The sequence below is a fragment of the Panicum virgatum genome, chromosome 7N (assembly GCF_016808335.1).
Source record: "Panicum virgatum strain AP13 chromosome 7N, P.virgatum_v5, whole genome shotgun sequence".
In the NCBI taxonomy this organism is placed as follows: domain Eukaryota; kingdom Viridiplantae; phylum Streptophyta; class Magnoliopsida; order Poales; family Poaceae; genus Panicum; species Panicum virgatum.
The window spans coordinates 30220121-30234006 of NC_053151.1; the positions used below are offsets into that span (position 1 = coordinate 30220121).

Genomic DNA, 13886 nt, shown 5'->3' on the forward strand with positions numbered 1-13886 from the left:
TGTGCGGGGAAGGAGACCCCTCTTGGTGAGAAGCTCCAATAGTGAAGACGGTGCCGTTGGTGATGCTTTGAGAGAGACGGTGGCGGTGGCCTTGTCTTGGTGACTTGGGGTCACTTAGCCTTTGCTTGCCGGAAGCCTTGGTGGCGAACGCAAGACGGTGATCAAGCGAAGAGACTCGGCATCACACTTGTTCGTGTTGGACAAGTGGCCGTGGACGTAGGGAGGGACTTGGTGTCCTAACCGAATCATGTTAAATCGTGTGTCTTGGTGTCTTCACGGGAGTTTGCATATTCTCTCCCTTACCTCTTTACTTACCGTATTACTTTTCCGCATTTGCTCTCTCTTGCATGCCTTTACTTTCCTAGTTAGTTTGATTAGGATTGGCTATAGGTTGCAAGTCTTTTAGGGGTAAGTAGAGAGTGGCATAGATAAACCTTAGTCATAACTAGCATGTGTAGGACGTGTTAGGTTTATCTTATGCAAATAGATTGAGTCCTAGGATAGAAAGTGATTAGCGACCTTATTCACCCCTCCCCCTCTAGGGTCGGATACCCTGGTGATCCTTACAAATTCCTCACCCCATCTCACCCTGAAGTTCTTGCCTAAGTGTGTATATGCATGTCCCTAGTTTTCTCCGCTAATACAATCACTCTAGCTGAAAGGAAGAGGAAGGAGGGCTTAAGAACAGTAGGAATGAGAGGCATCGGGAAACACCAAATTAAATTTCCACGCCCATTGCTAGGAGGAAATCCTCAAGCTTGGCTTTCCTCGATATTCTCATTCCCAATGCTCTTATACCCTCTCTTTCTTCCTCTTCCTGACAGGCCATAGTACCCCCTCATCTAAATATGTGCATTTTTTTAAGGAATATGTGCACTGGTTTATTACCTTCATCACTAAATCAATCGTGGTAGCAGAAGGAAGAGGAAGGAGGACCTAAGAACCATAGGAAAGGGAGGCATCAGGAATGCTTTAAGCCAAATATCCCGTCTCTGATGCTAGAGAAGAAATTAGGGCACTGCATTCCTTGATGTTCCCACTCCTAATGCTCTTAGGACATCTCTTTCTTCCACTTCCATGCTCGTTTTTTTTGGGGGGGGGGGAGCTGGGGGGGGGGGGCTGTTGCCATTGAACACCACGCCACAGGTATATATAGAGGGGCCTTTTGCTGTCTGTACTGAAGCTTTGTGGAAATGAATGGACAAAGTGCATGGCACACCACTAGGACATTGGCACAGTAATAACTCCCAGTGTGTGAGACCATGTAAACCGCAGCAAGTTGATGAATGTGGGACCTTGTAACCTATACAGGCAATGAAGAATTGAAGAACACATGCAGGAGGCCTTGATGGAGATATTCTGGCTATGCCATATGCCCATATCTGAAGGGCAGACACATTCATGTCAGCCAATTAAGCTGAGCAGTGAATTCACAAAAAGGAAATGGGGAGAAAAGAAGCATTCAAGTGCATTTACTTGGGTTCATCAGTTCCTGTAAGAAAATGGATCGCCTACACTGTAAGGAAAAATTGAGATTTTTTTCCAGATATACAATGAGAAGTCCAAATTGCCTAATTCAAACAGTGGAGGGTTCAAACTCTGCACAAAAAAGTCTAGACATTAATCTGATTTTACTCTATTAAGTAAAAGACACAATGGAAGCCCCCTGCTTACTGTTTCATGATGAAATGATTGTTTTACTAATTGTTAAACTACTGGTGATTCAACTTTGGAACCAGGAAAATCCTAACACGTCGGCATTTCTCGATCACGCGTGCACAGATTCAACCTGAAGCCACCCAGAGTGTAGAATTTTTTTAAATAATATTATTTTAATAGTTAATCATAAAAATAAATGCATATTTGAGAAAATTACAAAAATAGCAGCCTGTCGGCTGTTAGACGGCCGACAGGACACTTATCGGCTGTTGAAAAGCCGACAGCCCACGTGGCATCTGATGTGGCGCACGCGGACCTCGCGGACGCGGCTTGTCGGCACCAAAAGGACTTGTCGGCCCTTGGAAGGCCGACAGGATCCAGTCGGGCCGATTGGGCTGTCGGCCTAATAATGCTCTGGGGACCTATCGGCCCAAACATGGTCCTATCAGCTCTTCGACGGCCGATAGAGACATGTCGGCTGTCCATGGGCCCATTGGTTCCTGTCGGCCCTCCAAGGGCCGACAGGTACTTGTCGGCCACCCATGGGCCGACAGGTCCCTGCGGGTCCCACTCCACTTTTGCATATATATATATATATATATATATATATATATATATATATATATATATATATATATATATATATATAGGCCTCGATTCAGGCCAGTGGCAACAAAAAATTAGCTACAGTAGTAATGGCTAGTGGGGGATCGTCTAGTGGGAAGGGTTTCGGCTTCGGGAGAGGAAGGGGGGCTAGGAAAGGACCACCGATAGTGTGGCCCGGTTCCATTGGCCCTGAGGATTTTCCAGAAGCAGTGTATGAGTTTCCAGTTGAGAACAGGAGTGATTTCACCAAGGATTCACCGCTGAGAGGGTACGATAACTGTAGAGAAGATTGGCCAAAATGCATGCATGGTGAGGATTGCTTAGTGCAGATGTGCGCCGAGGGAACGGATGGAGGTCGTCGTTTCTTCAAGTGCCCTCGAGCATGGGTAATGTTGAGTACTAAGGGTGTGTTGGATATGTTTAATATGTATTGTATGATTTACACTATATTTTGTGTTTCAGGCATCCAATGCTCCAAGAACTGCGGGTTCATACGATGGGTCAATCCTCCCCCAATTCATCCTCACGCGGAGTACATCTATTATCTGCAGAATTGTATCTTCGATTTAAAAATGGAAGTAAGCAGCGGCAACAACGAAGAGGAGCAAGATGAGAACAAAGGTCCCAGTCCACCGAAGTATCCATGCACTAATCCATATTGCAACTGCCCGTGTCACAACAACAATGGGCCTCCGGTTCCGCCGGCACCGCCAGCACCTCCTGCTATGGGAGCATACTATGGAGACGGTTCGACACAATTTGCTAATTAGGAGCAGTATTAGGAGTTACATATCGTGTTGGCTCGATGTTGTGTTAGTATTTGTTGTTTGTTAGAATTACCTAAGGCATGTTAGGTTTAGTCCAGCACATAGTTACCGTTGTTTTCAACAGGTCGTCACATGCCATTTCATGTGTTGTGCGCGTTGAATTATGTAAAGCAGTACTTTATTTGTGTTGAATGTGTGAAGTTTGCATTGGATTCGACTATGAATGTGTTGAATGTTGTGGCCGACATATAACTCATAGAGTTGTCATATCCCGCTGCAAAGCTGGGTCGGCCTCATTTAATCGTGTATGCCTTAAGTACCCAGTTATACACCTCAGCCAGATTTGTTGTCATAATTCCATACATCGATCCATCAGTATCCGCAATCAACGCCCACTTCTCAAGGGGCTCATTTTTTATCCACTCGGAGAAGCATTTCACTGATCTTCCCCCTTTACACCTCCTTGTCACGCGTGCAGGCTCACCCTCAATAGGATCTAAACCACGCGGCTCCTCTTCCCGTGCCACAACAGGTTTCTTACGAACCTCCTCCATATGACTCGTAGTAAGCTTATCAAGCATGGCCCATATTTCATCAAACTTGCATCGTTGATTCTGTCTACACATTTTCTTGAAAAGGTCCTCGAGCCGCTTGCTTCTAAACTGGGAGTAAAAATTCACAACCAAATGCCTCATGCACCATCGACTATGCAGGTGTGGCCACGAAACATCAACGTTGCGACCTTCCTGCAGTTTCTTGACAGCTGACAATATACCCTTGTGCTGATCATGGAGGACACACACGTTAGGCCTCTCACAAACAACGGCCCGCTTGATGAGTGAAAGAAACCACAACTAGCTTTCAGCGTTCTCAGATTCCACAAAAGCAAAGGCAATCGGGACAACCTTGTCGTTTGCGTCGACCCCAATGTAGGTGAGCAGCTGCTCTTTATACATTCCGGTCAGAAATGTTCCATCCACACAGAGAACCGGTCTGCAGTGTTTGAAAGCTTCAATCATGCACCCAAAGGACCAGAAGGCACGCCTAAGCACCCTGTCACCATTTGCATCCTGATAGTCATCAATATCAATTATAGTTCCTGGATTCCTACTCTGTAGTAGTGCCAGTAGATGTGGTAGGTGGTGGTACGAATCCTTGTATGAGCCAAACCTCCACTCGAGCGCCTTCTGCTTTGCTCGCCATGCCATGTCATAAGATATTTCATAGGAGAATCTATTGGAAATTGCAAGCATGATCTGAAATGGAGATATACAAGTCTTCTTCACAATTTCTCCGTACATCACAGTGGCCACAAACTCAGCTGTCATGTTTCTATGCTTCACAACGGTTTCTGAAAGCTTGCACGAGTGCCCAGCAACGATCGAAGCCACAAAGTCGTTCTCCCCCTTCGGTAGGTAACCATGAACCTGCCATGGACAACCAGGGGATAGGCACTTGACATCATATGTGGTTGGATTGGAAATAACCACCTTGAATGGTTTCTTTTCCATGAAAGACCATTTCTTAACTGCATGTTGCAAGTGCTTCTTATCGTGAAACAGTTGTCCACTTTGGATCTCAATTTGATTATACACCCAGTTATTGTCATGACCATCATTAACCGTGAGCCCATCCATATCAAAGTTGCCCCAATCCTCGGGAACGGTATCATCATTGTCAAATAGTCGAGTATCTCGACCTGCAACAAAGGTTCTGTACTCCTCGTCATCTACCTCCATTTCATCAACTATCGCCTCATCCAACTCGCCCTAATCAGCAGTCATGTCACCGCCAATTCCTTCCATTTCATACTCAACTTGTTGTTCGACCATAGGCTGCACCTCCACCTCCTCTGCTGTAACATTTTCATGCGGCCAATCGGTTTTAGCCACCTCCTCTGTTGCAGCAACGGCATGGCTCATACTACTCTCTCCTGGAGTTATGTTTGCCAGTTCTTGCTGAACAAGCACAACAAGAGGGAATTTCATTGTGTTCATAGCCATATGGACAAATCCACGCCAATATTTCGAGTTCCTCATCTTGGTCAATTCCCAGCGCCAACCATGCTCACGCTGCCTTGGAACTACACCAGAAACTTTGATCCTCCAGTGACTTAGGTCAACTTGCAGAAAATTATGGACCCAACCTAACATATCCGCATGTCTCATGTGTAACAGATTACTCACAGTTGTATCTACATACTAAAACTGACTTAAATCTACCCCTGAGTCACAATAATTGATGAACCCATTGCCATGATGAACTCTGATATTTACTAGTTCCGAATTCATCCCAGCAAATGCATTACAGAATCTGACGTTATACGACACATCAAAATATTTGTAATTTATTTTAACTAATAAACTTGCTGGTACAATTCGGATCTTAAAGTCAAATCTCTTTGCAAATATTTTCATTATAATATGTATTTTGACATAAAGATATAATAACATAAACTATATTTCTTTACAATATGTATTAAATATTTCATTCGAATATCTATTAAATTTTCAATCTACAAGTTTACTAAAATTAACTAAATAATCACTATATCCAAGTACTAAAATTGTGCACAAATACTATTTATTTCAGACCACCAATAAGTACATACACTATAAATCTAATTACTATAAAAATACTCTATTTATATCCAAGTATTAAATATTCAATACAATGCTATACAAAAACATGATTTACTTAATACCGAATCTATAAATCTAATTACTATAAAAATAACATTAAATAACAAATACAATAAGTAATACACACTCAAATTAAATAATATCTTATTTACAAAAGACAAAATTGAAAAAAAAATTACTCACCGTGGGGGCGCCACCCGGCGGGCCGCTGCGCGACGCGCCGCCGCCGCTGGCCACCTCAATCCGCCGCGCCGAGCGCCGGCCGCGCGCCGAGGCGGCGGAGGCGCCGCGCCGGCGCCGCCCGAGCAGAGGCGGCGGAGGGAAGGGGAGGCGGCGGCGCGCAATCGGAGGAGCTGGACGACGCGGCGTGCGGCCGGATCTGGCATGGGCGGCGGCGCTCGCACCGGAGGACGCAGAGGCGGCGGCGTGAGGCGGCGGTGAATGGGTGCCGGGGTAAATGGCCGATAGGCCTGTCGGCCCTCCAAGGGCCGACAGGTTCCTTATCGGGCCGATAGGTCCTGTCGGCCCTCGAATGGCCGACATGCTCCTATTAGGCCGATAGGCCACGCTGGCAGCTCGCCTGGCGGGCGGAGCCGACGTGGATCGCTCCATTCGGCCATTCATGGGCCGATAGGTCCCTGTCGGCTTTTGAAGGTCCGATAAGACACCAGTCTGCCCGTGGAGTGCCGACTGGATACTACTTTTGCAATTTTCTCAAATCGGCATTTATTTTTGCAATTAACTATTAAAATAATATTATTAAAAAAATTCTAGAGTGTAGATGTTGATAGAAAAATTGTCCTGGGAACAGCTCCTTTGTTTCAAATAATTTAGCAGGACAATTAGTGTTTGTGCTGCAGATGCACAATAATGTTCTCATTTGCGTCCCTAAGTATGTACAATAATGAGGTACTAATCATGTACAGAACGGTAAAATACAACAGGTTTAGCAGCTGCGTCATTGTGCTAGTTGAATCTTCGCTTTTGCATGGATTAGAAATATACGCTTTATAATAAAGCCATAGTCTTAACTTTATGCGCGGACTAAACATGACGACCAAGAATCTGTCTCTGATATCATTCCAGTTAGCACACCATCACCTTAAACTATGCAAGGATTAAGGCATGGCATGCCCCCCATGTCCACCTACAGTACTGAGTCTTCCTGTCTCAGCTTGAAGATCTTGTTGTCCAATCCAATGCATGTGAGCAGTGAGACATATCCTTTTTAGATAAAGGATAGTGTTCTATCCGGTTTCATCTACCCAGGGTAGAATCAGATCAAATTATTACAAAGTTCTCAGGAATACTTCCCGGCACACAGCCAACAATTAAAACAAAGCGCACTAAAGTTCAGTTTAACTAATGGATGTTGGAATGATCTCCTTCCTAATAGGCCCAACGGCCTATTAGGCCCTTAATCCGCGCCTTGATCGGGGGCGCCCAACCCTTAATGGTTGGTGGGCCCCCGCTGTACAGCGCTAAATAAAAGGGGTGAGGGGCCGGGGCACTCGGCACGAGGTTTGCCGCGCCGCCAGCACCCTCACCCACATCCCTAAACCCTAGCCGATCTAGAGGGAGCGCTGGAGCAGCGGGAAGCCCCACCTTCATCGCCTTCACCGCCGCCAGCTCCGTCACGCCATCGCCGCCACCGTCCACAACGCCATCGCTTCGGCATCGACCTCGCTGCGACACTCGTCGCCGCCTTTGAGCGGATCTCCATCAACAAACCTGTGATGGCCAGCTCAAGCTCTTCTGCGGCAGCTGAAGGTTCTCTCTCTGTGTGTACTTGTGTAGATCTAGGAACTTCTAGCACTCAGATCAAGAAAAGAGAAAGAAATCCTCACTGATCCGTGCACTAGTGTGATCCTAAAGCTAACAATGGTATCAGTCGCCTTGCTAGCGCATAGATCCAGTAGGGGAAAGCATGATTCAAAGACGAATCGAAAGAAACCAAGAACAGAAACGGCAAATCGGTCATGGATCGAAAAAGTGACAAACCCTAACCCTAGTCAAAGAACAGAGAGGGCGAGGCTTACCTGGGCTCTAGTCGCCATCACATCAAGGGCACCCGTGACGCTGGTACGCCGGCGCACGGGATGGACCCGCTCTGCCGCTCGTCGGCGAGTGGCACAGAGCCGGACTCCGCGCGCGCGGGTGCTCCGGAAAGGGCTCCACCACCAACCCGCTCGACGGCGGCGTGCTCCTGCACGAGAGAGCGCGCGCGCCGGCGAAAGGGGTGACGGCGGCGCCGGTCGTTTCCTACTCCGCCCGGAGAGCCGCTGGCCGTGTGCGAAAGAAACGGGGGAGGAGAGCAAAATGATTAGGGTTTGGAGGGCGCCGGCATCACGGGGGGGTTTTGGTCCGGCGAAACCCGCGGACGACCGTCCGATCAAGATCGGCGGCCAGGATAGCGCCTCGCCTCTTGGGCCGGCAAGCGGCCCATGCGGGCGGGGGAGGGGATGCCGCGGCGGGCCAATTTGGCGGCCCGACAGCCAACAGCGGCCCATGCGGGCGGGGGAGGGGACGCCGCGGCGGGCCAATTTGGCGGCCCGGCCGTTGGCTGTCGGGCCCCGGGCCCAAGAGAGGCGGCCGAGCAGGCCGCAGGCCGATTTTCGCTTTTGGGCCGCCTAAACAGTGATTATTTACAATGTTTATTCTATTTTTTCAGAAGCATTTACATAGTATTTTGAATGGATTCGTTTATAGTTTGATCTCTATCCAATTTTGCACCAACGTGTTTATTGTTTAGAGATAAAAGTTCACAGTATTGCTTCTGAAAATAGAAATTTTTACATGTTTCCGCTGCAAAGGTTAAAGTTTTTGCTCTCTAATTTAATTCGAACCAACGGGACAATTAAATTGTAGAGCATGTTTAAAAGAGATTACTTGAAAAGTGCATTATGATATTGTTATTTTCTGACCAACGTTGTTAACTAGGAAGATGGGCGCGCTAACGCTGCGCCTGTAGGAAAGGCGTTGGCCTGGGTTCTTAGCATTAGTGTAGGCACAATGTGTAGTCATTGTGCCTGACGCCTGACGATTGTATCAAAGTATAGCTTTTTTGACCCCTTTTAAACATACAACAATTGTACTTAAAAATAGGCAGACTTCTGAATTGTATGGAAGGTACGAATAGTAGTTTAATAATAAAGATGGATTAATATCTAGTTATTCAGAGTGGCAAAGGCTAAAGAAAGTTATGTCAATTAAGTAAAGAATCATAGGATTTGCAAAGCATAAGTGACTACAGCATTGCACGGTCACAAAATGTAGCATGTCGTGTAGTCAATCACTCAATCAAGAGATTTTAACATATTACAACATTCTTTGTGACAACAACACTATTGAAGCCTCACTTCAGTACAGTTCCTGCATAACTTAAATGGCATCTTTCACCTTTTCAAAAATCACTCATACATATGAGAAAAGGTATCAGTTCAAAATGAAACAACAATAGGTCACAAATATGGCATAAGGTACATATGAATAAGGTATCACTTAATGACAGCTCCATGCTGCTCTAGGAGGTCCCTTCATCATGTTCTTCCAACTATTGTCAACAGCTATCCTTTCTCAAAAAGGAAAATACATCTCATAAATGAAACAAATGCACATCTATATTAGAGGATGTCAATTCCATGGTCGTCATAGGAGCAGCCATAGTTTTCTGCACTCTGTACGGTGTTGTAATAGTGAAGGTACTATAACTGAAGGTTGCAGTCCTTGGTATTTGTTTGCTTGGCATTGCTTATTGCTGTTTGACAAACCACAGAGATGAACTTTAATTTGTGTCACAAAACAAAGCTATGTATAAGTAGCTCATTTGGAAATACTGATTTCACTAACCACTCAAAGATTTTTCTTTTCATATTAGTTTTCCATAACAAATTAAATAAGATTGTAGTTCTAGTAAACTTGCTCAACTGAATAGACAATTGATCATGTCATGTCACATTTCTGCAGGGAGTTATCATGTAGATTTCTGCAGGGAGCTATCATGTAGAAAAACCAATTTAGACAAAAAAAACTATTACACCACCAAGGTACAAAAGAATTTGTTGTGGTACCCTGTGACATACCAGTCAGTGATGGCCCACCTTGGCTTTTGACAAGCTCTGGCGACCCATTCCACCTGTGAGCTGCATGGTGGGGAAAAAATATGCTTCTACAGGCTTACACATTCTGCATTCATATATAATTTTGAACACATATACAGTTGCTGAGGGCTTAAGAACAACCATAATATGCAGGTACCAAAAATCAGTATGGAATGTCATGAGTGATTTGGTCTAAACACATATAATACAACAAAAATTAAACAATTGCAAAAAGGAGTAAAAAACCTAATGAAGCAAAGTTAACAGCAATCGAAGATGAACAATCAATGTATAATTACCAAAAGGATTATTATCAACATTGGCTGATAATTGACTGACCTAGAGTTTGTGCCTTCTGAATCGTATGGATGGATTGTGCACCAAATATGTGTCCATTTCCAGCATTGAGCACCATGGATATCCGAGGACAAAAGGAAAGAGTTCGTGAGCTCCCCACTAACCTTTGGAAGGTATCTGTTCTGTACAACAAAATTGGTGTAGGCCAAATGAAATTGTCTTTAAAAGTGAAAATATACTGTGAATTGCTGAATTAGGTATCACATTATATTATATCATAAACATGAAATAGAGGTATTTTTTAAGGTCTTAAGGAGATAATATGGGATGAGAAAAAACTCAACATACATGACAGTTCATGTGTGCAACAATCTTTACCAATTAACTTCTTAAGAGAGGGTAGAGAGTGAACATATAATCTTTTCACAGTTCAGAGGCATAACATGCCTGAAGGATTAGTACTGGAAGAACATGACACTGCTTTCCTGAATAATGGGATGGCTGAACCTTGGAATACACTATTTTTTGGTAAGTGGCTAAGAGCAGATCCAGAATTGAGCAGAGCTCAATGTAATATATATATATATATATATATATATATATATATATATATATATATATATATATATATATATATATATATATATATATATATATTCACCAATCACCGGGTATGAAAAGAAGCATGAAAGAATTAAATGTATAACAAACAAAAGAAAAAAAATGAATCAAGGCAGTCCTTATTACCTCTCCTTACTTTGATGGCGGGATGCAAATTAAACGCCGTGGAGATCGAGAGCTGAACAGGAGGGAGGAAGCGACTTGACACCGTCTGTAGTGATGGTTGCAAATACAACCATAAGCAGGGCCTGCGTGGTTGATGCAAAAGCCAGTGCTTGTGGAGCTTGCTGTAGGCGGAGGCTGAAGGACACGGAAGCGGTGCTGCTGCAGTGGAGCTCGAGAGTCCTCGATGGATCGATCCCGGCACACCGCGCTTCGCACTTTGGGCCCTGCCCTTTGCATCGAGAGGTCCCTTTCTCTCTCATGTCAGGTGCTGTGGAAGAAGAGGAAGCAGGGTGTGCTCGACGGAGACACAGACGCGGTATCAGGAGCTCGCCGTGGTCGAGCTCAGTACACGGCGGAGGAGGAGGACCTCGCCGTGGTGTTCAGTAAATGGCGGAGGAGGACGGCCGTGAGGCTAGCGTTGGCTCGAGGACTGAGGCGATAACGCAGAGCATGGGCGACGCTCGCAAGGCGAGGCAAACCAGGCACCGTGGATGGATTCTTTCTGCAGTCAAGGACGACGCATAGGTCTCTGTGCCGCACCGCGTAGAGCCAATGCGTCCGGCCTACTTCCGACGCGTGGTGATAGATATGATACTGCGTGGCGGTCCTGTATCACGAATGCAGCATGTAGCAACTACGCGCGCACGACGTGAATGGCGAGAGTAGTGAGAGGCTCCCGCAGGCCTCCAAAACTTCCAGCGATATAAGTCTACATATATTAATGTCATAATTTTTTCATATAGTTCTTGTGCATTTATTTTTATTTTATGCCCAACGGTGATATAGATTTAATTGCATAAACAGTTGTATGTTTTATTTTGACCAACGTTGGAATTTTACATCCAATTATTATTATTATGTTCTCACTATTTTTTGAAATTTTCAGCGGGGATGAACTTGATGGGATTCATCAATCACATCCCAACTCTAAAAGGAGACAACTATGGCGAATGGATCAAGAAGGTTGATCTTGCTTTCGTCTGTGGAGAGGTGGATGAGATAATCACCACTCCAAAGCCCACTGAGCCACCGGCTCCAGTGAGAGGGGAATCTGACACTGATGCTGAGTGGCAGGAAAAGGAAAGGGACTATGCTCCCATAAAGATGGCTTATGATCTCCAAAGGATAAAATGGAATAATGCCAACAAGAAATGTGTGGCAGTAATAAAGAATACAATTGATCCTAACATTTTGGGTTCAATTGGAGAGTGTGATTCAGCTGCAGAGTACCTTGCAAAGATAAAGAATCAATTTACTGGTTCTTCAAAGACTTATGCCACACAGATCATAGAGCAGTTGGTCACAAAGAGGTACTATGGCAATGCCGGTACAATAAGAGATCATATCATGGGGATGTGTGCTTTGAACTCCAAGCTCAAACCAATGGACTTGGATCTCAAAGAAGAGTTTATGGTGCACCTGGTATTCGCATCTCTGCCAAAGGAGTTTGCAACGTTCGTTGTAAACTATAACTCACAGCCAAAGAAGTGGAATATGGAAAAGGCAATTGCCATGTGTGCGCAAGAGGAAGATAGACTCAAGAAACAGAATGGTGGGTCTATCAATTTTGTGCATAATAACAAGAAAAGGTCTTTCCATGCTGCTTCTTCCTCTAAAGCCAAAGACAAAGTCCCTATGCCACAGAAGTATCAGCAACAGCAAAAGCGTCCTCCAGCTCAAGATGAGTGCTTCCACTATTTTGACAAGAGGCATCGTAAAGCAGATTGTCCCAGCTACTTAAAGATGATAATGGCAAAGAATGGTGAGAATGTAATTTCATTTGTTAATGAATCCCTGTATATACAGTTTTCTAAATCTACTTGGTGGATTGATTCTGGTGCAACTGTGCATGTTGCAAATTCTTTACAGGGATTCCGTTCGACAAGGACTACGCTAAGAAGCGAAAGACACATTAAAGTCGCGAACGGAGTACAAGCAGATGTGGAAGCTGTTGGCGATGTCTCCCTCGAGCTAGTTAATGGTTTCATGCTTGTATTAAAAGATGTATTATTTGTTCCTTCACTTTAAAGAAACTTGATAAGTGTATCACGCTTAGACATAGATGGTTTTGGTTGTCATTTTGCGAATGGCAAATGTGAACTATGGTTTGATAATAATTGTATTGGTGATGCTGTCCTTTATAATGATCTTTATTTATTATCTATGCGTGATAAAGTGCATTCTGTATGTAATGTGAATGTGAATGAATCCTTGTCAGAGAAAGAAACAAAGAAAAGAAAGAGAACTCAAGATACTTCATCAAAATTATGGCACTGTCGTTTAGGCCATATTTCGAGGGGGAGAATTAAAAGATTAGTGAAGAGTGAAATTCTTCCACAGTTAGAGTTCTCTGATCTTGAACAATGCGTTGAATGCATTAAAGGAAAATTTGTAAAGCAAATCAAAAGGGTGCCACACGAAGTGCAGGAACATTAGAAATAATCCACACTGATATATGTGGCCCGTTTCTTGTGAAAAGTATGGATGGCTATGATTTGTTCATAACATTCACAGACGATTACTCCCGATATAGTTACATTTATCCAAGTAAAGAAAGATCTGAGGCATTGGATAAATTTAAAATATTCAAAGCTGAGGTTGAAAATCAACTTGACAAAAGAATTAAAATAGTAAGATCAGACCGTGGAGGGGAGTACTACGGTCGACATACCCCTTATGGACAAGTTCCTGGACCTTTTGCAAGGTTTTTACAGGAAAATGGTATAGTTGTCCAATACTCTACACTGGGGGAGCCTCAGCAAAATGGAGTAGCTGAAAGGCGCAACCGTACACTAATGGATATGGTGCGCATTATGATGAGTTATTCCACATTGTCATTGAGTCTGTGGATGGAGGCGTTAAAAACCGCCATCCATATTCTCAACAGAGTGCCAAGCAAATCGGTGCCCAAAACGCCATATGAGCTATGGACAGGAAGAGAACCCTCACTGACTCACCTACGGGTCTGGGGGAGCCCAGCTGAGGCTAAAGTGTTTAATCCAAATATTGGAAAACTGGATCCCAAAACT

At 44.3% G+C, this 13886-nt stretch overlaps 2 protein-coding genes across 12 annotated transcripts; both read right to left on the minus strand.

Moving 5' to 3' along the window:
* Window positions 1–3886: 3886 nt before the first annotated feature.
* On the minus strand, window positions 3887–4771 carry LOC120681129. Its single transcript, XM_039962664.1, has one exon. The coding sequence runs from the start codon at window positions 4769–4771 to the stop codon at window positions 3887–3889; it is 885 nt and encodes a 294-aa protein (XP_039818598.1).
* Window positions 4772–9043: 4272 nt separating this feature from the next.
* On the minus strand, window positions 9044–11424 carry LOC120683604. 11 transcript variants are annotated; one of them, XR_005678852.1, is made up of 4 exons: window positions 10819–11417; window positions 10114–10253; window positions 9757–9859; window positions 9044–9431 (listed from the first exon to the last, which is right to left on the minus strand). XR_005678852.1 is itself a non-coding variant. In XM_039965693.1 (4 exons), exons 1-4 carry the CDS (start codon window positions 11092–11094, stop codon window positions 9379–9381), a joined length of 519 nt encoding a protein of 172 aa, XP_039821627.1. In that variant the 5' UTR covers window positions 11095–11424; the 3' UTR covers window positions 9044–9378. The 11 variants fall into 11 exon arrangements, 2 of the variants coding, with proteins under 2 accessions (XP_039821627.1, XP_039821626.1); XR_005678850.1 differs by having other exon boundaries at window positions 9044–9669; XM_039965693.1 differs by having other exon boundaries at window positions 9757–9816; window positions 10829–11424.
* Window positions 11425–13886: the final 2462 nt, after the last annotated feature.

What these genes read in the sequence shown, in the direction of transcription:
- LOC120683604 (XM_039965693.1), bottom strand. Translation starts at nt 11,094, where the DNA reads ATGCAAAGGGCAGGGCCCAAAGTGCGAAGCGCGGTGTGCCGGGATCGA. An exon ending in ATTTGCATCCCGCCATCAAA is followed by an intron (nt 10,254 to 10,828) that starts GTAAGGAGAGGT and finishes TTTGTTGTACAG; the next exon opens with AACAGATACCTTCCAAAGGT. An exon ending in AGGTGGGCCATCACTGACTG is followed by an intron (nt 9,432 to 9,756) that starts GTATGTCACAGG and finishes TTTGTCAAACAG; the next exon opens with CAATAAGCAATGCCAAGCAA.
- LOC120681129 (XM_039962664.1), bottom strand. Translation starts at nt 4,771, where the DNA reads ATGGAGGTAGATGACGAGGAGTACAGAACCTTTGTTGCAGGTCGAGAT.